At 32.4% G+C, this 24,968-nt stretch overlaps 2 protein-coding genes across 3 annotated transcripts; one reads left to right on the top strand and one right to left on the bottom strand.

Moving 5' to 3' along the window:
• Positions 1–1,167: 1,167 nt before the first annotated feature.
• On the bottom strand, positions 1,168–4,846 carry LOC129902537 (thylakoidal processing peptidase 1, chloroplastic-like). 2 transcript variants are annotated; one of them, XM_055977836.1, is made up of 7 exons: positions 3,792–4,846; positions 2,804–2,872; positions 2,644–2,715; positions 2,476–2,562; positions 2,321–2,388; positions 1,819–1,956; positions 1,168–1,645 (listed from the first exon to the last, which is right to left on the bottom strand). In XM_055977836.1, the coding sequence occupies exons 1-6, from the start codon at positions 4,494–4,496 to the stop codon at positions 1,836–1,838; spliced, it is 1,122 nt and encodes a 373-aa protein (XP_055833811.1). In that variant the 5' UTR covers positions 4,497–4,846; the 3' UTR covers positions 1,168–1,645; positions 1,819–1,835. The 2 variants fall into 2 exon arrangements, with proteins under 2 accessions (XP_055833811.1, XP_055833810.1); XM_055977835.1 differs by having other exon boundaries at positions 1,168–1,956.
• Positions 4,847–18,550: 13,704 nt separating this feature from the next.
• On the top strand, positions 18,551–24,123 carry LOC129904067 (lysine histidine transporter-like 8). The gene is made up of 5 exons (XM_055979597.1): positions 18,551–19,306; positions 21,228–21,361; positions 22,032–22,459; positions 22,587–22,718; positions 23,271–24,123. Exons 1-5 carry the CDS (start codon positions 18,909–18,911, stop codon positions 23,754–23,756), a joined length of 1,578 nt encoding a protein of 525 aa, XP_055835572.1. The 5' UTR covers positions 18,551–18,908; the 3' UTR covers positions 23,757–24,123.
• The last annotated feature ends 845 nt before the right edge of the window (positions 24,124–24,968 follow it).

Here is a 24,968-nt window from a genome sequence, read left to right as displayed (position 1 = left end):
TATATGACTGATGTGGCTTCATTTAAGGTCATTTTAATAGTAGTACTTATTACTGCATAAAACAAATTTCAAATGGCTTTACGATTTTTAAATTTTTTTAGTGTTATAATCTATTATGAAATATCTTCATTTTTACATCTAAACGACTTTTAAAATGCTATTTCTTAATAAAGCAATTCATTATATAACCAAACGTTGGTTGTATCCTATTTTTCATTAATCCATTACACATTCTATCAAATATAGTCATTTTAAATTTGGGAAAAAAACATCAAATGCATCTTGAACTTATCTCAAAAAATCGATTATACACTCGAACTATTAAGGAAGCATTGGAGCACCACAATAGTTTGAGTGTATAATCAACTTTTCGTCACAAGTGCAGGATGCATTTGAGGTCTACACAACCATTTTAGCATTCATATACTTGTTTGAATTTTTGCATGACATTCTTTCACATATAAGTTAATACATTACTGGCTTACAATAATTTTATAGAACTTTTCTTTCACTCAATTGCACACCAAAATTTACCATATAAGTTATTATAACATTACTGCCTTACACTAATTTTATAGAACTTTTCTTTCACTCAATCACACCCCAAAAATTACCGCATGTCGATATTAAACAAAACACATAACTCATCGAGAAAGACTTCTCCAGTTTAGCCATCCTATTTCCATTTATATGTAACCTCTTGATTAGTGTATCTCATTCCTCCATATCATCAAGCCTAGATAGACTATCTAAACAAATTTATGATTTGAAGTAAGACTAGCTTTTCAAATTAAAATTTTAACTACTTGTTTTGAAAAAAGTTCAACCAAATTTTGTAGTATACGGAGCAAACTAATGTTCTGAACTGCTTGATATCACATAAAATGGATCAAATGAGGTACACTTTTGATAATGCCTCACTGTGAAGTTCAATGTGTGTCAGCTTTAGTAACAGAGTTTTCTGAATAGAGATGGAGCAGCTTCCCTTAAAATTTCATTTCACCTAAGCAAGCATACTGCATCAATTTCAACAGAAACTGCAGATATATTCACACCATAAAAAACATAAGCAATTAAGCATTACACGGTTTCTTTTCAGCAGTAGCATTACACAGTTGAAGGTTGATGTAATGATAGTAACTCTTAATTTTCTCAACACACAAGATGTAAGATATCAGAAATATTACTATATTATAGTTCATAGATATTGGAATAGCCAAAAAGATACAAGGGTAGCGCTAAGAAGCCAAGAAAAACTCATCTCAAAAGATGGCCAATCTTGAGGCTAATTGCCCTCCCAATTCAAACCAATATATGCCACAATCTTACGGCTGTGCACTTGTAAGTTCATAAACACTCGACAACACAGCAGAGAATTGTTACATGGAGACCATACTTCAAAATTCACTACATTCAGCGGGAATACAAGCAAATATTAAACAGGTTGAGCCTCAAAATATTGTGTCACGATTTACAGCTGAAACTTTGATGGGTCGATATAGACACCAACGTGTCTGCCCTAGTCTGGAAAGGGAAAACGTTCCAGTTCTTCAGATCACGACAACTGAGTCGCTAATTCCAATGATCAGCTTGATCTCTGAGACTTTCCACTACATAAAATTGCAGAAACACCCAATATAGGGCCCTTGACAAAAACAATCACACAGGCTGATTAAGATAACACATCCTCAAAGTAGTTCAAAGTGTGCATCGAACAACAGCTAGTGGGATGGGAAAGATTATACAGCTGATTCAATGAGCCAAAAGGCAGAAAATGATCAGTAAAGAATAAAGAGATGAAAGAAGTCAGTAGAACACCTCCATTTTAGAAAGGGTCAAGAAACTGCAACTACTCTCTTCTCCATTACTGAACCATGCAGGGTGTCCGACACCCTGGATGGGGGCCAATATCTGAATACTGACCTACCAACAATGTTTTCAATGGAAAGTGGACCCCTGAAAAATTAGACAGTACAGATGAGATCAAAATTTTGCATAGAGATAAACAAATAAAAACACCAAATGCTTTAAAGGGTTCTTTTTTGCTATTCCAACTATGAAGGGTTCACATGGAGAACCTGATACACCACTGCTTCTTGATTCTAAGTGTTTCAACTTCCTAACCCACAATGGACAAGCGACCCCTATGGGACTATCACACTCACAAACAAGGGAATTTTTATATGTATTTAATGGAATGCTTGGTTTTAGGGGAGGGGAGGGACAGAAGACAAGGTTGAACATTACTACAGCAGCTATTTCTCGGAAGTGAATTGTTGCTTCTCTATTTACAGAATAAATTAAATCGTTCAATGCTCACCAGTTATGAGAATCAAAGCTATTATTGCGATTGTCCCCCAACACGAACACATAGCCTTCAGGAACAAGCTGTAAAATGACCAGTTAGTGTGTTAGATCTTTGAAGAAATTACATCATATAGACACCATTGAATATAGACAAAATATATGCATTACCACTGGTTCCATTTCATAGGCAAGGGGCTCTAAAATGAAATCTTCATCTTGAGCAACACCATTCAAAAACAGTTTACCCTCACGCACCTGCATAAAGTGTTATTCTTGTATAAGACAGCAGACTTAACAAAGCTACTTGTAAAACATGGTAAGAGCAGAAGAACTTACTTCAACATAATCTCCAGCTAACGCGACAACTCTTTTAATGAAGACGTCTCCAGCACTACAACCAAAAAAATGCTGCAAGATACAGAAAACTGCCAGTTGATGAATGCATGTGCAGAGTAAAAATCTCACACTACAAGCAATCCAGACAACTCTGGCGTACCTGAAGGATTGGTGGCGCCTTAAATATCACTATGTCTGAAACTTCAGGGTTCCGAAAAATATATGAAACCTGAAATGCAACAGGAAGCATAATCAGTGAGGAGTGTAAACAATCAGGACATAAAAATCTTTATTTGCATAGAATCCCAACATGTCAAAGTTTCACTAACGATTGCAGTAGACAAATCTGTTGTATGAAAAGGAGTCTAAGATATAAAGTTTGAACTAATCATAAGCATAATGAGCAGTTTTCCAATCAGGACGATTGGTTGCTTGGCACTACTAGAACAACCCTCAACAAAGTTGGATGCGAGGCAGACTTTTTAATAAAAGAAAGCAGCTCAATGAAAGATTGAATTTGTCACAACATAATGGGCATTCATTCAACATTTCTGAAGTCTAGACAAAATCATTGATAACATAAATGGAGAAGGCAGACATCAACCGTCTTAACACAATTATTTTTATTTTTTTATTATAATTTTTTTTTATGACAAGGGAAAATCCACAGCCGCTGGGACCGCTACCCTTTGGGTGTGCAAACCGCTTCTAGGCAATAGCTCGCAAGCCACATAACCCACACACCATCTAACACAGTTATTATGGTGCAAGGAAACTAAACCAGGCTTTTGCAAAACATTGAAAGACCAAATAAACTAGTAGACATTAGGCAATAAGGATCGTGGTTAGCCAATATATTCAATCAATCAATTGGCTATGCCTGATATATCAGTTGAAAAGTACCATCAGATCAAATAATTCTAGTGAGACTGCAAAAACTGCACAGGAAAATACTAGATTTTCCAGGCACGGAGTATCATGATAACCACAAATCACATATTCAGGCCAGCTTTTTGCCAATGAAAAAGAATCAAACAGTAATAAACTCAAGCTATTTGCCAAAAATGCACATAACACGGTACTTTGAAGTATCTCTACGTCTTCAACCTATATCAACAAATTCAGCAAGAAGAAAGAATTAATTGTACCTTTTCAGCCATTATACGGTCACCCTTATCCAGAGTAGGGGACATGGAAGCAGATGGAATTGATCTTGGCTCAGCCAAAGATGACTTAAACATTATGCTAACGCTCAAAGCTGTAAAAGCAGCCTTTGCATCATCAGAACAGATGTTCAACAACTTTGACACCCAACGGGTCTTGGAAACCTTCAATTCAGTGGACAAAGGCTCCGATCGAACAAACCTTTCACCACATTTAGTGTCAGTCCCACCTTTATCAACCTCGATATTCGCAGAGGACCCAATACCGGACTCATTGCAAGGAAGCCATTTCGAGCCCTGCAGAAACGGAAGAAACGAAGACGCTTTCAAAGGCGAAATCCCCAAAACATTCATCGTAGAACACCCAGAAGAAGACCTCATCAGCGAAATCAATCCAACAACCAAAGGTGATTTCGAACTTTCGCCAAGAAGCTCAGCAGCAAACGACGAACACACTGAACTAGACGAAAACGACCGGGAAGAGTGAGTGTTACTCACCGGCCGGGGTTTCGCTTTGGCCCGGCGGAAATCGGAGCAATTGGATTCGGATTTTTGAGCTGGTGGATGGAAAATTCGAGATCGGACAGTACATTCGTGAAAGAACCTGCAACCCACCACTTTCGAAGAAGCCGAAGAAGCTAGGTTTTGGGCTAGGTAGCCGGAATAGGTGACGGTGAACCGGATCGCCATAACTACAAATTGTAATAAACCAAGCAAGATGTAGAGAATTGTGGCTTCGGAAACTAACGGAGAAAGTTGTAAAAACCTTACAAGGAGCGAAGAAATGCCATCGGAATTGATGAAATCAGTGAATTGGAGAAGAAATCGCTGAATTGAAAAGTTAGGTCAACGATATTAGTATAAGAATTGAACGGGGATCTGAAAGAATCGGATCAAAATTAGGGTTTTCCAAAAGGGTATGAAGTGAACGGAAAAGGGAAAGGATTTTGCTCTCGACGACGGCCGGCGACAGATCGCCGGAGAAAAAGGAGAGAATTTTCAGATGTCAGAAAAGTGAGAAGTCGAAAATTTTGTGAAGGGTTTTGGGTCTAATAGTGGGCGGCTATTTGTTATGTGGAATTCTGCCATTATTTGTTACAATAACTACGACAATACCACTCCCTCACCTGCGGGATTCTTATCCATTCCTGTTTGGTTTTATCCGGCTTTCTGCTACCAGAATTTGGTTTTGAAAATACAGGTAAAAATTATTTATTAACTATTCGAAATAGAATATATATATTTTTAAATTATATTTTGATTTAAAAATATTTTTCACATCATATTATTGGTTCAAAAATATCTGTTATGTCATACTATTGGCTTATTTCTACCCTTTTATTTGACGGAATAAAATGATGCATCTCATATATATTAATTTACGCTAATCTTCACATAAGCACATCTTTTAAAAGATCCAAACTCATCCTTAACTACAGTAGTTATGATTTTCTTGACTCTCATAGTTATGGATGTCACAATTAATTTACAGCAGTTTTTAAAAAATTTAAAAGAAAAAGAAAAATAAAGAAATTTAAAAGAAAAAGAAAATCATCGGTTAAACTCCAATCATGTACGTGTTTTCATTATTGTTTTTCCTTTTGTTGATCATCTTTTTCTTTCTTGTCCATTCCCTAATCCCTAATCTCTCTTCAACGTATCTTTACTTTTTCTCTCTATTCCAACCTTTTACTTCCTCAGATGGAATATAAATTTTAATTTTAAGTTATTTGTATACACTTAAAATTAAAAAAAGAGAAAATATTAAAATTGTTAAATACCTTTGTAAAATTCAGGTAAATATAAGAATTCCTTCGCCATATTTTTTACTTTGCAAAAAAAATTAAAACGCTATATCAAGCGATTTTTATTGCAACACCAATAATCCATATACAATATACACAAAAAAAAAACAAAAAAAATGACTTGAAAGTAAACATTGTAGATGAGCTATAAAGTACTATTGAATCAATTTTAAGGTTGCAAAACTTTTCCGCCAACTTGTGTAACATTTTATATTTACTCTAATTTCAACACATAGTATGAAAAGAATTTAAAAACCATTAAAATTTAGTTGGAATTCAATCACAGATCACATATATATAGTTAGATGAAAATTGGGTGGGCAAGTAAAGTATTGAAAAGAAACAAAAACAAGGAATAAATTATATATAATTTAACACTCATAATGGTATAATTATTTCTAATAACGGTTTGGAAAAATAATATAAAGAGCTTTTATTGAATTTGTGAAGAAAAATAAAAGTGAGAATATTCATCAAAACAGTTGTTTATGATTTAAAATGATAATGCTCCCTTACAACTTTATTTTATACATTGTTTCTTTAAGTCATTAAAATTGTTTTATTTATTCAATTAAATTGAATCTATCTTCCTCTCCCTTATTAATTAAATAAGGTTGTAAGATTATACTAATAAAAGATAGGAATCTCAAGAGATTTGAAATATTATTATGTAGTTTTTAGTGTTATTAAAAGTTTTTAATGAAAAATTTCCAGTTAAAAATTCATGGTGAATTTGCATTAAGATATTTTTAAGAAGGAAAGTGTCAAAAAAGATAATTATTTTTCTTGATCATAGAAAGGTGTTAAATCATTTTGACTATGCTTAGATTTTTATTATATGTAGGTATAGATTAATAATAAAGAAAAAAAATACTAAGAATATTAAAATATATTATAAATTTTATAATTTATAATTGAAAGAAGGTAAAAAGGGAGAAAAAAATAAATTTATTAAGAGTAAAAATTAGAGAGGTATGAGTAATGGATAGTTGCTCTATGTAAATTGGCATGTGAAGAGTTTTTATTGTAAATGTTCCTCCATTAATTTTATTTGTAATAAATTCGGTAATTCCCTTTTACAATAAAATAATTAAGTTAAATAAAAAAAAATATGAATGAAGATCATAAAGAGGTGTCACATCACCTTATTTGTATTTCTCCTTTATATTATATATAGATTATTGTTATTGTAAAAGTCGCTCATTAATTCAAATGTCAATCTAGAATTTAAAATACGGAGTAATAACAGAAAAATAGACAATTGACTATATTTTTCTTATTCGATATTCATACTCGCTTTGAATCCAATTAACCCGAATTCTCACTGAAATTTTCACTTTAAAATAAATCCTCCTGTCAAAAGTTATTGTTATTCAAGCCATTTGAAGAGAATTGCAACCTTAAATTAGTGAAAAAATTACAAGTCACAAAAGGCGATTAAAGACAGATAAATGGCATATTGGCAAATATGTTTCAAAAAGTGGGGCAATTTCTTAATGAAATAGCAATCATTTTTTACTTTGATTTAGTTAGTAACCTTTATTCTGCAGGTGGCAGGTAGCTGCGGTGTAGGAGTTTCTTGTAAGTTTCTCCTCTTATATTTAATTGTATACACCATAACTTTGGAATATGCAGATTTTGGGAAGAAAAAATTAGCCATTTGCTATTTATTAGATACTACTTTGTTTTTGTGGTTTTATTAATTTTGGTGCTTATAAATGACATTATTTATTAAGATTGTGAGTATAATTTTGTGTATTTTTTATTTTTTTAATTATTTTTTTTGATTTGAAAGTTGTTAGTAGTATATTCTCAAATGTAGAATAACTTGGACAATTGGACTTCCGTCCAGTGAATCTTTCGTAAAGAAGCATTAATTTGAGATGTGTTTGATTTCTAAAAACTTTAATGATACATTGATATTTTGAGTTGATCTTGAAGAATGACATTTCTTGATCACTTTGAAGAATGACCTTTTTTGATCACTTTCTCTTCAAAAAAGACAATATTTAATATTTTGATCGTTTTATAAGAATTTAAGAGTTGAATATTCGAGATAAATTAGCGAACTTCTCTTGCAAATAAAAAATGGTAGAAAAATAAAAATGTTTCAATTTGTATGATTCTACATTTATTTGTGAAATGAGAATAAAATTCTAATTTGAACTTTAAACCTTTTTTATTTTTAAGGTATATATATATATATATATATATGCATTTCCAATGAAATTTTCAAAAGTTCCAATTTCAACTCACGGAAAAATTAAAATTATCCAAATATAACACTTCAATGAATATTTTTAGGAGATAAAAATGTTTCCTTATACATGTGTCTTTATCTAAAGAGACACGAATTCAAGACCTTAATTAAAAATAAAAAAATATTTAATAGGTGTAATGAATTTGTACTCCCTCTCTGAGTTATCTCTGAGTTATTAATTGTCTAACTTTCTTGATTCACTTTACTACTAGAGCAAAAAAAAAAAAAATCTTATTCTTGTTCGGAAATACAATTTCAGAAAAAAATAATCTTAGAACTCTTCAAAGTCAACTTTATCTCCACTTTTGAATACTTTTTTAGGCAATTAAAATAAGTATAGTTTCTGTTTTTGACAAATATGAATGATATTGCCAGTATTGTATCGATGCTTGAGTTGGCAGACACCAAATTATTTATTTCCTTTTGGTGAGTAGTTGATAAATTTATTTCTTTTGTTAACATATGTTTGACTTATTAAAAGTACTTACAAAAAAAATATGAATATCTCTAGTTTTTACCAACTATAGATGGTCAACTCCTTTTCATTGACTTCATTACACGTGGTACTAACTTCTTCATTTTAGAAAATTTAAGATAAAAAAAATATTACTGATTCACGTAAATAAAAATTCTAGGAACCTAAACAAAAATAATGCTAATAAAGCGAAAATAAATAAAGAAGATATACAAGAAAAACAACTTTAGATGATCTATACCAACCTAAGAGATAACCACTTATTAATCTTCTATCGGAATTTGAATGATCTATTTTATAATTTAGTCAATCTTTAAAATGTTTTTTTTTAAAATAAATAAAATAAATAATATTATACTATATTTTTTAAAGTTAATGTAGAATTGAAAAAGATTCTAATAGTTGGTGGATTGGATTTGAATTGTTATGTCATTAGACAAATCAATTATCAAAAGTTAATTTATATAAATCAAAATATATTCTTCAACATTTCATTTTATGTGAATTTATTCGATTGCATATAGAAAATAAATAAAAGTTAAAATTTATAATTTGAAATATATTATGATATTTATATTTCATTTTAGAATAAAAATATAAAGAAGAATTAGTTTTATATAAAATGGATAAGATAAAATAGTATTTTGCTGTGAGTAGTATGAGTGCTTAATAATGAAGGAAGTAGTGATGGAAGCGCACACATCAGCCAGTGATTTTATAATGAATAAAGCCAAAATATTCTCAGAGTCAAACATTATTTTTGACTTTTTATTGTCTTATTATTGGGCTATCAACGTTATTTCCTCCGCTTTTAAATTATTTATCATGATTCTCAATATATATTTAAAAGGATTTTTTGATTATTTTGTTTTTATTGATGTCCTAAGATATAAATTTCTTATTATTCATTTTATTTATATGTCATTTATTCATAAATAAGATATTTATAATTATTATTATTATTAATTGATCATTTTCGAGTAATTCCATTTGGTGGACAAATACAATGTATCTGTCAATTAATTGAAGAGGGCCCTTTCGTTTGCTTTGCTTGTTTTCTGGTGACATGTTGGTGGTCAATGCAGCTTCCATGCTGGAGTAGCAAGTTAACTTTGTTGTTATACTCACAGCATTTCATATTAACTTAATTTTGAAGATAATTTTTATTGTTTAAAATAATTTAATCCTTTAAAGTTTAAGATAAATGTTTGAATTTTTTTCATATTTAACCTTTCATTTATTGAAGTTTTATATTTCCTATTAGATGAATCACACTACTTTCAAAGTTATATTTATGATTTTACAAAGGGCAATAATGAAAAATATGATTCAAACTATGTCCTTGAATGTTTTTCTTAATATGTGTGCATTGCCTCACAAATTCACTTAATATGAAATAGAGGGAGTATTATTTTATTTTATTTCGTGTTATGATGGTTATAAGTTTATCATCACTTGCTTTTTACGAGCTAATTTGATTTATTTGATCAGAAAAAATTGACAAATAACTATTGTTGATTGATGTCGAAATTAATTTTATAATTAAGTAATTGAATAAAGTTGAAAATAATGTATTTTTGACAAATAGAAATAGTCATAAGGATTTCTTTTAAAAGGCGTGGACTACTCTTAAGTATAAGAAAGTTTAGATAAATTAATCTTTAATGGGAGGATGAAGAAAAGAAATAACATGAAAATTGTGTTAGGGGTTTTGTCTCAAAGAGGGTATTTTTGTTGATTTAATAAAAGATATTAAGGATTACAAAATACCTTAAAACCTTTTCTGACTTAAACTTATTATGTATTAAAGATTTCTGATTTTTAGTAAGAGTGTGTTTGGGCTAGCTGACTAAAGCAATGTGAAGATAAACATTTGGATGAAAATATTGAAAGATAATTATAATTTAGCACTTGACATATTTTTAATCGACTATGTCAAATATCATATCACATGTCTTTTCTTTAAATAACCAGTTATCACAAATTAGAGCCAGTAAATATATATTTTTGTATATTAATGCAAGATATACCTAGAATATAATTTTTTGATGCGAAATAATATATATTTAAAATAACGAATGTAATTATTTTTACGCAAGTTAATAGATTTTTGAGCGAATACAAATATTTGTAGGGAAAATGACACGGACTAACAAACATATATTAGTTAATTAATATATATAGCTATAATTTAAGTTAATTCCTATTCTCCATTAACTTTTTTGAGTAATTAATATATATAACTATAGTTATCCAAAATTTGTATAACTAACCTCTTAATTGTCTAAATTCAGAATTTGTTTGTATAAATTCAGAATTTCCTAATTGAATAAATTTTGAATTTGTATATGCTTGCCCTAGCATGTATATAATTATAATATTGATACATTTGATTTGTATTAGTTCTAAAAAAATTCTTAAAATGTATAAATATAGAATTTGTATATACTTACCATGTTTGTATATTGCAAGAGAATTATACAAACGGATTTGTATATTTACAGAAAATTATACAAACGGGTATGCGAATTATACAAACAACTGTTATAGCTACAGTTACAAAATATAATTATCTAAACTGTAGCTATTCGGCTTATTAAATTTTAGGACTAAGATATTTATGAAAATTCCACATATTAGTATCCGTTTCATCTAGTAGAAGCCCATCCTTATACGTGGGCCGAGCTTTATCCTCCTCTCTTCTGTTTAGCCCAACGGGTAGGGCTTTTCTTTGTTGTGACTATTAGTGGCTTACCCTTTCATGGATGGAGCAAGTCAAGGATTCAAGATACTGTGACTTGTCCAAACATTCAAAAGGTTTTCATTTAATTTGTGTCTGCTTATTTTATTTTTCCTTTCTATGTATCCACTTTGAGACAACTTCAGAAATTTTCTATGACTCAATTATTTTGCGTGACTTCAATCATTTATGTCCGAAGTGTATGCACATATAATTGCAGTTCAAACAAAAAATAGCCGAAGTCAGACAAAAATAATTAACTGTCAATCATATATGGCTGAAGTTCAAGCAAAAATGACTGAAACATAACCATTTTTGCTTACATCCAGACATAAATTCATGAATTTAACTCATATGTTACTTTATACATGTTATCAAAAGTTTGATTTTATCAAGCCTAACTTTAAACATGGCAGGTCTAAAGTGGATATACATATAGTATTAGAGCCCGTTTGGATGGGCTTATAAGTTGGTCAAACCAACTTATAAGCCATTTTTAGCTTATTATGATATTTGCATAATGCTAATTTTAAACCATAAAATTTTTAAAGTCAGCCAAAAATGAAAAGTTAGGATTCCTAATTTTTTTTCTAAGTGCTTAAAGCCATTTTCTTTGACCATGAAAATTACTTTTATATCCCTTATATTTTAACTAAATTCCCAAACTACCCTTTTTATTCTTTTAACCCTAAAATTCACATTATTTTCCTTATTTTTTTGGCATAAGCATTTTTATCCAAACACTCAACTGCTTATTTATAAAAATAACTTTCAGCTAGGGGTGTACATGGACCGGGTTGGTTCGAATTTTTTACAAACCAAACCAAACCATTTGTGTCGGGTTATTAAATTTATAAACCAAACCAAACCAATAAAAGTCGGATTTTTCGATATCAATTTTTTTCGGGTTTTTCGGGTTTTTTCGGGTTTTTTGGATTTCTCGAATTTTTTTGGGTTTTTTGGATTTTTTTGGGTTTCTCGGATTTTTCATAGTATCTAATAAAAAGCACAGAGCAGTGCTTCTTAAAAAGAGTTCCAGTACAAAATATCAACATAAAAGATAGAGGCAGAATATTGTTTGAAGTTTTAACTTTATAATATAACTTTATAAGATGGTTTTTTTTTTGTATATTATTTAGATGGGCTTCTCAACTCCAAATCTAAATGTAAGAAAGAAAACAAAAATTATGAAAAAAATTTAAAAAATATTTATAAATTACATTTTAATAAATATTATTATGTGTAACATAATTTAAAAGTAGTATATCTATAATCGGGTCGATTTGGGTTCGGTTTGACTTTTTTTAGTTAAAACCAAACCAACCCTATAATGGTGAGGTTTTTTTTCCAAACACCAAACCAAGTCAAACCAAACCACTAGTCGGGTTTTTTTTTCGATTTGGTTCGGTTTGTCGGTTTGATACGGTTTATCGGTTTGCCCTGTACAATCCTACTTTCAGTACTTCAAAGTTCTAAAAACACTTCATACATAAAAGTTATGTTTTTTAAGCTCATCCAAACGGGCTGTTAGTCTTCTCAACTTGGTTGTTAACTTATTAAATATTTTTTTTTTAAAAAAAAAAAACATAGTAGTCTTTCCAAAATGCAAGCTTGTCCCAAAAATCTAGTCATATCATTTGATATGATAGCTATTTGTCTGCTCTATTTTTACAGCATTTGAAAATCGAAACCTTCTAAAGTAGTAACTTTTATTGAAGGAACTTTCATAGTGGGGTTACGTTGCAGCATAAATCATAATTCAAAATTCATTATGTAGAGTTCACTTTTATGTTTCATGGCGTGAGAGAAATGAGGGCTCCATAGATATCACTTTATCTCAATTTTACCTTTATTTCAAGTGTATGATAGAAATATAATCCAATGTTTGAATTGCATTAGCCGTACGAGAGGAAATCAAATCCCATCCAGTCTTGTCTCAAACTATTTCCTCACAATTACTTGCTTATGGACTCTTCTAAATCCTAGAGATGTGACAACTTCTAATCTTTATATATATATATATATATATATATATATATATATATATATATATATATATATATATATATTGCGAAAATAACTCACTAAGTCACATGCTATATGTAGTGATCAAAATCAAGAGTACATAGTCGTGGAAATATTCGTACTTCTTGAGGTGTTGTTTTTACTTGTACTCTGTTAACGTGGATGTTTTGTGTATCGAACTGTACATTTGACCTGTCACAAACTTAAATATACTTTCTTAAAATGGATTAATTACTTTAGAATGCCTTTTAATTGAATACTCGATCTTGAACTATACCCATAGCTAGCGTTACGCTTGGGAAGTTAGACACATGGCCTCCCGGGACATGAGCTATGGTCTCTCCCATATGACCTTGTCCATGACACACATCTTGATTGAATCCAAAAGTAGCCTAATTGTCACGATCTAATTCACTGGGTCGTGCAGACATATGCTCTAACACCTAGGTAGGACAACCTCAATCTCCTAAACGGAAATAACATGCGAAAGTGTAATAAAATATAAATAATAGGCTAAAAGAGTTATGAAATCACTTTATATTAACTTAAAAACTACAAGGTTTATTACAAGGAACATTCTAACACCTCCAAGGATACTAGTTTAAACAGATACAAAAGCTTCTAAAGATATAGAGTATAAATAAAGTAATGACACAGCTCCAACCATAAGAAAAAAAAGTAGAAGTTGTTAAACATCACTGACTCTGCAATCAGACTATGACAGGCGGCATAGCAAGAGTTGAATTTTTATAAGAGATTAATTTGTTGGTATCTCTGGGATTTTTCACAATAATTATATAGTGGCAGAGTATTTTTTTTAATTATTATTAAAGAAAGTGAAAAGAACATAAGAAACAATGAGATCAAATGTAGATTCACACTGTTGCCAGTGTTGTCGGGACCATTTTTTTTGGGTAACAATTAATTAAGACACACAAAATCATTGTGAGTCCACTAACGAACGTATTCTGTAATTTGGGTCATTTGCACTTTTGCCCAATTTTGTACAAATCTTTATCTCTCATAATAAAATAAAATTTTCTTATTGCAATTTAATGGTTAAAAAACAAAAATTAAATTAACTCATTTAGAGAGCAAAACGTATAATTATATAGTGTAATTTTTCTAGGCAAAGTAATCTTCTTATGACATGACATAAGATGATATTTCTTGATAGTCACAATATTACTTAATTTTGGTAGGCAAATTAATTTTGTAATGACATAATATATGATGACATTTCTTGAAAGTCACTGTATATCATATTGGACCTAGGGAATTGGAGCTAATACCTAAAAGATTATGCAATATTTTAAAGATGTATATATTTATTTATTTATTTATTAGTATTTTAAATGGATGAATAACGCATCTTAACAACAATGAGTGTTATCCTAGTCTTCAGACTTCAAGAAACTTGTAGGTTGTAATACTGCAATTTGAATTGTGTTATTTTGACCAAATGTTCATTAATAAGATTAATTATAAATTTTAATTTTTTTTATTTCTGAAAATATATTTGTCACGATTCAAAATTGGGTTATGATGACGCCTACTACAACCCACCAAGCAGACAAGCCTAAACCCAAGAACACAAATTCGTGGAAGACAACAATTTAAGTATAATGATAATAATAAATGATGCCAAGAATAATATATAAGAAACGGGTCATATCATAAATTTGTAGTTCGACACAAAATATACAAAAGAGGCTCGAAGTGACCAGAAAGACAAACTAATACAAGACCAAATCCCCAGTCCTGATGTCACCTATACAGAAGCTACTAAGTATAGAAAGGTTATATATATAGGAGAACTGATAAAGAAAAATACAAAACACAAGTCAGTACAAAAGAGGGAAAACAGCAAGTCTCTGGATGCCAAAAGCTTACCACGATCCAAGTCGGTGACAACCAAGGAAGATCCAATGCTCACGGAGGGTGGCTCGTACTGGGAGCTGCATCAGAAAAAACGCAGAAATGTAGTATAAGTATCAAAAACACGGGGTACTAGTAGGTATCATAGGTCGACCGAGCTCAAAAAGATTATATATATAAATAAGCAGCATGATGTAAATAACAAAGTCTAATTAAAGCTAAAGGCAACCCAAACTAACAACAAACATAATCAAGAACACAAGCTACCACAACAACTATCACTCAATCCATAACTCACACAAACACAGGAGCAACACATATATGACCAATGAAGAATGAATGAAAAAAGTTTTGGAGTTGTCTCACCGATTTTCCCGTGGAACCTCTAAGACAACTGTGGAATCCTGCCTCAGCTTATCAGCAAAGTAAAACTCGAAATTTAGTCTACGGGCCGTCGGATCTTATCAACATATGCATTATCAAGTTAAAAATTGGTGCATTTCCTCCGAAACCAAGTTTCCATTGGTAAAATCAGTCAACAATCAATGTCCCGCTCCCCTCGAGCTCAAATCCATAGAAAAATATAGTATAGCCCAAAATAGCTAAAGAATCTCTTTACTTTCAGAAATTAGATGCAAATATGCCATAAACATGCTTATACAGCAATGCAATTGAATCAATATCTCAAAATAATCCAACTCATGCAAATAACCGTGTAAAACACTCATCACAGCCCAAGGGTACTAACCTAGAACTCCGCTAGTCCAAGCTCACGACCTTAGGCCCAACAGTTCAATCAAAATAGAGAAGTAAACTTAGACACAACAAAAAAGTGGCACACAACTCTACTGAGCAAACAAAACGTACACAAGCTAAGTTTCACACCACCTAAGGGCGGTCTAAGGATCTAAGCAACAATCAAGTCAAGAATCAACCTAAACTAAGGTTTAGAGATAAAACGTTAAGTTGAATAACCCGAAATGGCCAATGAATCTCACTAAGGATTGAGCATACCTATCACCAAGTTCTAACACCAACCTAGCTATCAAACTACTCAAATATATAGACGATCAAACTAAGCCAAGTCTAAAAAAGGGAAATCATAACCTAACTCAGGGCCAAAATCGCACTCGAACCTTTAATCGAGTGTTTTTCCTTTTCAAAGAGCTTCGAATTGTTGCCAAGCTATCAAGAATGGAACGAGCAAGTCAAAGCGAATCTAACGATACCCATATTATAATTATAAAATTTGAATCGAACACAGGTCAAAAATTGATCCCGCAAATCGATTTTATAGAATTACGAAATAAAATCGTCATAATGTGCTCCTTGAGGTAAGGATCACATGCTTAAAAGTTGGGCGGAAATGGAATTCAATTCAGACCTCAAATGGTCCAAATACCATTCTTTGAACAGTAGAATTTGAGGAATTTAAGGTCAAGCATGGAAATAAAACATGAAATTGAAGCTAGGATCAAGTTAAGAAAAGGAAATGGGAGAGAATTACCTTTGACCCACTTAAATTGGTTAAGAAATGAGGGGAAAAGCCTTGGTCAGAGTTCTCATAGTGTGGGTCTTTGTCTTTGAAGAATAAAGAAAGAACAGGGATTAAATCCATGTGTGGGTGTCGTTAAAACGACATCCAGACAGCAAAAGCGAACCCCATCAGCAATAGCCTAATCGCAAAAGTGTCCATCGCTTAAGAAACCAAGGGTCGCAAAACGACTGCACCAGTGGCCTGCAACTTCAGTTTTGACTCTTAGGCTCAAGACTTCAAACAGAACCTCGAAAACATTTGGAGGCCAAATTACGCAAATTAAAAGTGCAAACCATTTGTAAAAGACATTCCGGACTCAATGGAATCATCGAACCACCCAACGAAAGTCGTCTTGTCCTAATGTTGATCAAAGTCAACACTAATCCAAGAAAACACATAAAACACACAAACGATCAAAAACTCATTTCGAAGGCCTTGAAAACCGAACCAAAGGTGTTTTTAGACCAAACATGGTGTTTTGGAGCTAACTGTATTGTCAGAATTTCAATCCGAGACGTTTTCCAAAAATATTGACCGAAGTCAAAGTTTGGCCAAAACTCTAAATTTAAAACGCCTAATAGCACAAACTCGAAACGAAAGCCCTAAAACCTATACCAACACTCATTGTAAACCAAAATAACCCTTTCGGAGCTGATGGAACCGATATAATCATCATCCGACATTAGAATCTCCTAATGTTGACTAAAGTCAACTCTTTCAAGCCTTAAGCCTCAAAAAATGGCCAAAACACATCTAAACTCAATCGAACACCTTGGGAGCGTGCCACCCATTCCAACACCGCACAAATGCTACAAGAAAGCTATGGGAAGGGGTAAAAATGGTAAAACACGCAAAAACGCAGAAATGATCCCGAGGGTCATTACAACATTCTCAATAAGTATTTCTCATAAATATCTTCATGTAAACCTGAGAAATAATCTTTTGATGTGAACCCAAAAATACGCATAAGGAAAAATTAAACAATTACACACCGAATGATTATACCAACTTAATAAATATATTACAATGTCTTCACAAAAAAATTATCACAAAATTATATTTTTTAATAGAGAACAATTTATCCTCCAAAGTAAAATTTTATGATAGAAATCCGAATTAATTAGATTCTAAAACGGATATCAAATGTTAAATTTAAAAAATAAAATAAAAAATATCCACACGCATGCAATTCCGTCTCTGAATGCTACATAGTTTAATCTCCGGTAATTATTTTTTCATTTTAAATAGTTTTACAGATTAAAGTGGACGACGTAATTTTTACATTATTGGAGTCAAACTTGAGAAAATCTGTTCTTGTCACACCAATAATATCTATATTCAAAGTTCCGAAAGGTTTAAAGAATTGATAAGAAAGTACTATAACGGTAAACATATAGTAGTAAAATTTTGCATATGATTGATAGTATTATTATATTTCTCAAGTTTTAATAATATTGAAAATAATCTTTTTTATTTTTACAAAATAGAAATAAAATCTGAATATAGGTTTCTTTCATATTTCCTTGTGAAATTGCTGAATTTATTGTTATTTGCATTCACTTTTAGCATTGGATTGATCTGTCTAACCATTTGACCAAATTCAACAGTTACTACCATGCTAGCAATTATTTCATTTCATCATTGTTACTCCATCTCTTGAGAGCAGGAGTGGAGCCACATGATGTCTAGGGGTTCATCTAAATCTCATTCGACGAAAAATTATATTATTTATACATGGTTAAAATAATTTTTTATATATAAATAATGAATGTCGAATCCCCTTCGATAAGTTCGTATATCTATTTTTTCTGATTTTGAACCCCTTATTAAAAATTCTGGATCCGCACTTGAAAGATATTTAACTCACACTTCCACTTCCACTTCTACATGTATAATATATACTATAATATAAAGTTGTAATAAAAAATTGAATTATGAAAACCTGAGTCTATTACAGCTTTAAATATTTGTTAAGTATTTGTTCAGTCTCACTCCCAAAACTCACTCACCCCCCCCCCCCCCCCCTTTCTCTGTTCTCAAACTGTCACCAAAAATCAAATCTTTATTTATTCACATCATCACCACCCCCAAACAACCATCCCTGAGTAGCCAAGCTCCTCGAGATTGCTTCTCCATCAACGGCCAAGATTCAAACTTCACCTTGACTGTTTGCACAACCCCACACACATTGCATGTGCAGCTCAGTCTCATTCTATATATTCTTGAAACACCTTTTTTCTTGCTTCCTTACTCTGACAAGAAGAGGCGAAAACCGGAGCCCCCAATAGCTAAAAACACAAACTAAACAACAAAAAGTAAAGGTCCCATAACCCCCCATTAGTCCATTTTCATTTTTCCCCAACAAAAAATAATTTGCCATTGATGGAGGAAAGACCAGAGACAGAGCTTATTTCAATACCAGCAACACCGCGTGCATCGACACCTGAGATTCTAACGCCATCAGGTCAAAGGTCACCAAGGGGTGGTGGAGGACATACATCTACTGGTGCATCTAAAGATGCTAAGTCATGGACACCAACTTCATTTATTTCACCTAGGTTCTTGAGCCCTATTGGGACTCCTATGAAAAGGGTGTTGGTTAATATGAAGGGTTACTTGGAAGAAGTTGGACATTTGACTAAGCTTAATCCTCAAGATGCTTGGCTTCCAATTACTGAATCTCGTAATGGCAATGCTCATTATGCTGCTTTTCATAATCTCAATGCTGGTATTGGGTTTCAAGCTTTGGTCTTGCCTGTTGCCTTCTCTTTTCTTGGATGGTATTATTACTAAACCTTTCTTTTTCTTTCTTGGTATTGTTAATGAATGCTTATATGAATTGCCCCTTTACTCTGTACCATTTACTTGGGTGCTTGTTATTGCTATTCTTGATGTTGTTATGGTTAAAGATTGTATCTTTTTTACATTTTCTTGTGGAATTTATTGTAGCGTAATCGATATGTAAGAGTTATATTCAAATTTGCTTGCAAAGCTGCTTGGTTTTGACTGTTTTTTCAAAAATAATTTTTGGGTTTATTCTGATTTGTTTATAAAGTTTCTGCTTTGTTGGTTTGAAGAGCTATCTCTGGTTCATCTGCTTGGTGCTTGTTTTTGCTATTGTTGATTGTGTTATGGTTAAAGATTGAATCTTTTTTTACATTTCTTTGTGGAATTTATTGTTGTATGATCTATGTGTAAGAGTTATATTCAAATTTGATTGCAAAGCTGCCTGCTTTTGACTGCTTTTTCAGAACAGTTTTTGGGCTTATTCTGGTGTGTCTATAAAGATTCTGCTTTGTTGGTTTAAAGTTTTGATCTTTTTTACTTTTCTTTGTGAAATTTATTGTTTTATGATCAATATGTAAGAATTCCATTAGAATTTGCTTGCAAAGCTGCCTTGCTTTCAGCAAATTTTGGGCTTATTCTGGTTTGTCTATGAATCTTTGTTTATCTTGGTTTGAAGAACTCTCTTTGCTAATTGGGGATTTACTTTAGTTGGGAAAACCATTATTGCTTCATAAACTTTCTCAAAGCCAACCGTCAGTCTCGAAAGTCTTGATCTTTCAGCTCTCTTTTGACTTCTAAGTACGGCTTTTTTAAAAATGCACATCAGTTGTATTTGAAAATGGGGACTTTGATTGACTATACTGCACTCATCTAAACGGACCCCTCCATCTATTGATATATTATTTAAGAAAATTATCGCGCTTTGTGGACCAACAAGAAATCTTCTAAATCTGTCTCGGTGGACTTACTTTTCTTGCTTTTCTCATCTTTCATCATTGATTTCAAATGAAATCAGTAAAGATAGTTGCACTAATTGTTGGCATTCATACTACTTTGCCTTTTCATAAAAATACATCTCCAGTTGGGTCCTCTCTCATTTTTTTGTCATCATATTTTGAGAAATAAGACTGCTATAGTATGCTGAAGGTACTCATTTGGTTTGTGGCTTTTACCTTTTGGTCCATCTTCCTTTTGCATTTCCACATCATTTAAGAAAGATGGTCCCATGGTACATCAAAGGATTTAAGTTCTGTACATTTACCTAAAGATATTTTTACCTTAAAAATCAACAACAGTACATGTCTGAATAAATCTTGAAGTGATAATGTATGAAAGGAATTAATGTAGTTTCGAGGTTATTTTGTATGACAACAACAATATACTCAGCGTAATTTTACAAGTGAATCTGGGGAGGTAGTGTGTGCACAAATCTTACCATTAACTTGGGAGTTAGAGACACTGTTTTTGATAGAGCCTCAACACACCATTGATATTTTTGAAAGGCAATGTCATTCATTCCATAAAATATAAGGATTATAAGGATTTTCCTCATCTATTTGGTGGAGATATCTATTTTTTGTTCTCTGTTGGCTATCTGAATTTACTTTTGGTATGGCCCCAGTATGATTGCTTTGGATGATTATGAGATACCACTTTGACTTTAAGATCTAATATCTCTAAATGCTTCTGGAACTTCCAAGTTTCAAGTGGACTAATGTGCCCCTACGACAGTATGTTCCATCTTAAGTTAATAGGAGAGAAATATTTTACTGTTGAAACTTACACCAAATCCGATCACTGTTCTATGTCCTTAAGTTTCCATTTTATTAATCTTTTGCCAGCATTTACCAGATACTCTTTTATTTTAGTCTTCTGAAAGGTACGTAGAGCATTTAAATGTCCTTTTGAATGCAGGAGCTGGGGAATAATTTCCTTAACTATAGCTTATTTCTGGCAACTCTATACTTTATGGATCCTTGTTCAGCTGCATGAAGCAGTTCCTGGGAAGAGATACAATAGATATGTGGAACTCGCACAAGCAGCATTTGGTAAAAAATTCAGGACTACTTTATTTTCTGTTCCCCATAACCTGCTCAAAAGCTTACTTATCTGATATGTATGATCCCCTTTTTCAATTTATATGACACACCTTCCATTTCAAGACGTTATTGAATGTGTCACACCATTCTATTTTCTGCTAAATTTTAAGTTGATGTTATGTTTGTTCTATCAACCTAACTTTAACCATTATTTTACTATTAAGTACTCTCCGTTCGTTTCACTTTGTTCGTCTTACTTTATTTTTTAGTCTGTTTTAGAAAGAATTCTAACTTTCCACATGGGTTTAAAACCACACGATTAAAGGACATTTTGTTACATTCTACGTATCTTTAGTTTAAGATCACAAAATTCAAACGTTTCTTTACTTTGTTAAATTCCGTGCCAAGTCAAAATCTGACAAACAAATTGTAACGGAGAGAGTATTTATTCCACTACCACTAATATACTACTTAAGTCACAATGAACATCTTAAACTTCGTGTTCGGTCAACCACCGTCATATAAATTTAAACAGAGGGAGTGCTTGATTATTGATAATGAGTAAGATCCATGTAAAGCTGATAGAGTTGTATAACTGCTATTTTTCATTGAAGGAAAAGGAAATGAACATAGTTCTCCTTGCTTGCTATAACATTATTGTATTCATTTACATTTTCAGGTGAAAGATTGGGTGTCTGGCTTGCTCTCTTCCCTACTGTTTACCTATCTGCAGGAACCGCAACAGCATTGATTCTTGTAGGCGGAGAAACCATGAAGCTGTTCTTTCAGATTGTTTGTGGTCCACTCTGTTCATCAAATCCTTTAACAACTGTTGAGTGGTATTTGGTTTTCACTTCCCTCTGCATTGTTCTATCCCAGCTCCCAAACCTGAACTCCATCGCTGGACTCTCCCTTGTTGGAGCAGTGACAGCCATCACATACGCCACTATGGCATGGGTTCTCTCTGTAAGCCAACCAAGACCACCTTCGATTTCATATGAACCCATTACACTGCCTTCCTACTCAGCTTCTCTCTTTTCGGTCTTGAACGCCATGGGCATTATAGCATTTACCTTTAGAGGACACAATTTAGTCCTTGAAATTCAGGTAATATTTTTCTTACCCTTTTTTCTGGCATGTGCAAACACAAACTGTTTCTGTGACTGGTCTCAAGAAACATTTCAATTTTGCGATTGTAAAGACATCAACTAATATCTTCTCTGTCATTTTGCAGGCAACAATGCCGTCAACCTTCAAGCACCCAGCTCATGTGCCAATGTGGAAGGGAGCAAAAGTTGCTTATTTCTTCATAGCCATGTGCCTGTTCCCTATTGCCATTGGAGGCTTCTGGGCATATGGAAGCCTTGTAAGTATAGCTATCTTTCTGTTATTTCCGCCAATCCAATTGGAATTGGTCGTCATATTTGATACTACTTGCCCTCGCACTTCATATATCTAAATGTCATGAGCTCATAGCATTTGCATTATGCCTTTTGAGTATTTGTACTGTACCATACGGCCATTCTTATCTTCACTTGAAACTCATAAATTTCACTTGGTATATGTGTCACGCGTCTTTAAATGAGGATCACTTGTTAGTCTGACCGGACCATTCAAGTTCTTGGGGATATGCTAGGGGCATGTGTGATTGACTTTGGAGGTCATTGCGATAATTATTTAGCAGTCTAACATTATTTTGATAGTATAAAATATTTTTCATTTTTGCCTTTGAGAAAGCTTTGCCAAATTATGATACGTGTATTGGTAGTACTCTTGCTACTTTACTATCCACACAGACTCTTTTCTTGTTGTATTTGTTTCCATGGGCCATATATACTTGTAGATCGGTGTACTCCTCTGCACGGACTATAGTTTTCCTTATTATTTCTGATTTAATCACTTACTTGATTCCTTACAGATGCCATCGGGAGGAATGCTAAGTGCACTATACGCCTTCCACATTCACGATATTCCAAGAGGACTTCTTGCCATGACATTTCTCTTAGTCGTGTTCAACTGCTTGAGTAGTTTCCAAATATACTCAATGCCAGCATTTGACAGTTTTGAAGCTGGATACACTAGTCGTACCAACAAACCATGCTCAATTTGGGTCCGTTCCGGTTTCAGAATATTTTTCGGATTCGTTTCATTCTTTATTGGAGTGGCACTTCCGTTCCTGTCAAGTCTTGCAGGGTTGTTAGGAGGACTCACACTTCCGGTAACGTTTGCTTATCCTTGCTTCATGTGGGTCCTTATAAAGAAACCTACAAAGTACAGCTTTAACTGGTATTTCAACTGGATCCTTGGATGGTTAGGAGTTGCTTTTAGCTTGGCTTTTTCGATCGGAGGAATTTGGAGTATGGTCAATAATGGACTTAAACTCAGGTTCTTTAAGCCCAGCTAAAAGATGAATAATAAAGCGCGCTTGATATGGAAACTTGTATTTGCTAGTAGTAGTTTGTAATGTGTGTTGCTATTCTAGGTTTGAGAAAAAGGTGAAGTGGAGAAACAACGCGTGCGTGTGTGTTGGTTGGTTCGGGGGAAGAGGAAGGAAAGGAATATGTATAAAGCCATAGGTACAAACATGTTCTTGTTTTCTACCTTTGGAATTTGGTGTTGTGTCAACTTGTTTCACAGCTCCAATTTGAAGAATATATAGAACCAATTGGCTTATAATTGAAATCCATTCGAGTTATACGCTTTGTGAAATCGCTCAAAAGCCACATTTTACAGCTACTAAAATGTTTGCAATATGAATAAGTTTTCATCAATTGCTGCTTTGCATACATGCAGCTACGTATATATGGTGCCTAGAGGATTTTATTCAAAATTTTGAATTCTTCATTTTCATGGAATAAAGACACCATCGGAGCACATGACTGAATATAATGTTGGGATTCAAATAGTCGTGAATTATATTTATATGTAGACTATCAAAGAATTTTCAAATTGTAGTAAATCAAACGACAAAAAGAAAAATGTATATTATACGTAGGCTAACAAAGCAGGAGGTAGAATTTGAAGTGTTGTCAGTTTTTCTTATTCGAAAAAGGCAGTTTATTGAATAATTTATTTATACATAATAAATGAATTTTTTTAATACAGAAATTTGGACTAATGTATTGGGTTGTGTTAAATTGGAAGCCAAAATTTTATGGGCGAATCATAGGTTCTAGCTACTGTTTCGACAGAATTCAATAGTTCTAGTCAAAATTTTATACTTATATTCAAAAATCACGAATTTTGGTTAGAACTATTGAATCTGCGTCATGCAAAATTCATCAATTCAAAATTTTGAATGCGTCTCTTAATTAGTTGGAGATTTGTTTAAGTCTTTAATTTCTAAAATTCAGAACTCTTAGCTCAAAAATTTAATTTGCTTCTCAGTAATCAATTAGTTTCGTGGTTTTGTTCAATGTGAGTTGATGGAGAGGTTATGAACATGGACAAACTCATGCATGCATAAAGTTTGGACGCAAATCAATATGGATTGAGGTGAAATGATTAAAATTCGTATCTCTTTTAATTAGAAATCTTGAAATTGAAGTCATCAATCTAAATTTAATGAAGCTACTCATGTTACTCATGTTGGTTGGTCGAATCAAACTACAAAGTC

The sequence above is a fragment of the Solanum dulcamara genome, chromosome 9 (genome assembly GCF_947179165.1).
Source record: "Solanum dulcamara chromosome 9, daSolDulc1.2, whole genome shotgun sequence".
Taxonomy (NCBI): Eukaryota; Viridiplantae; Streptophyta; class Magnoliopsida; order Solanales; family Solanaceae; genus Solanum; species Solanum dulcamara.
Note: the sequence above shows the minus strand (reverse complement) of the source record. Positions and strands in the feature narration are given on the sequence as shown.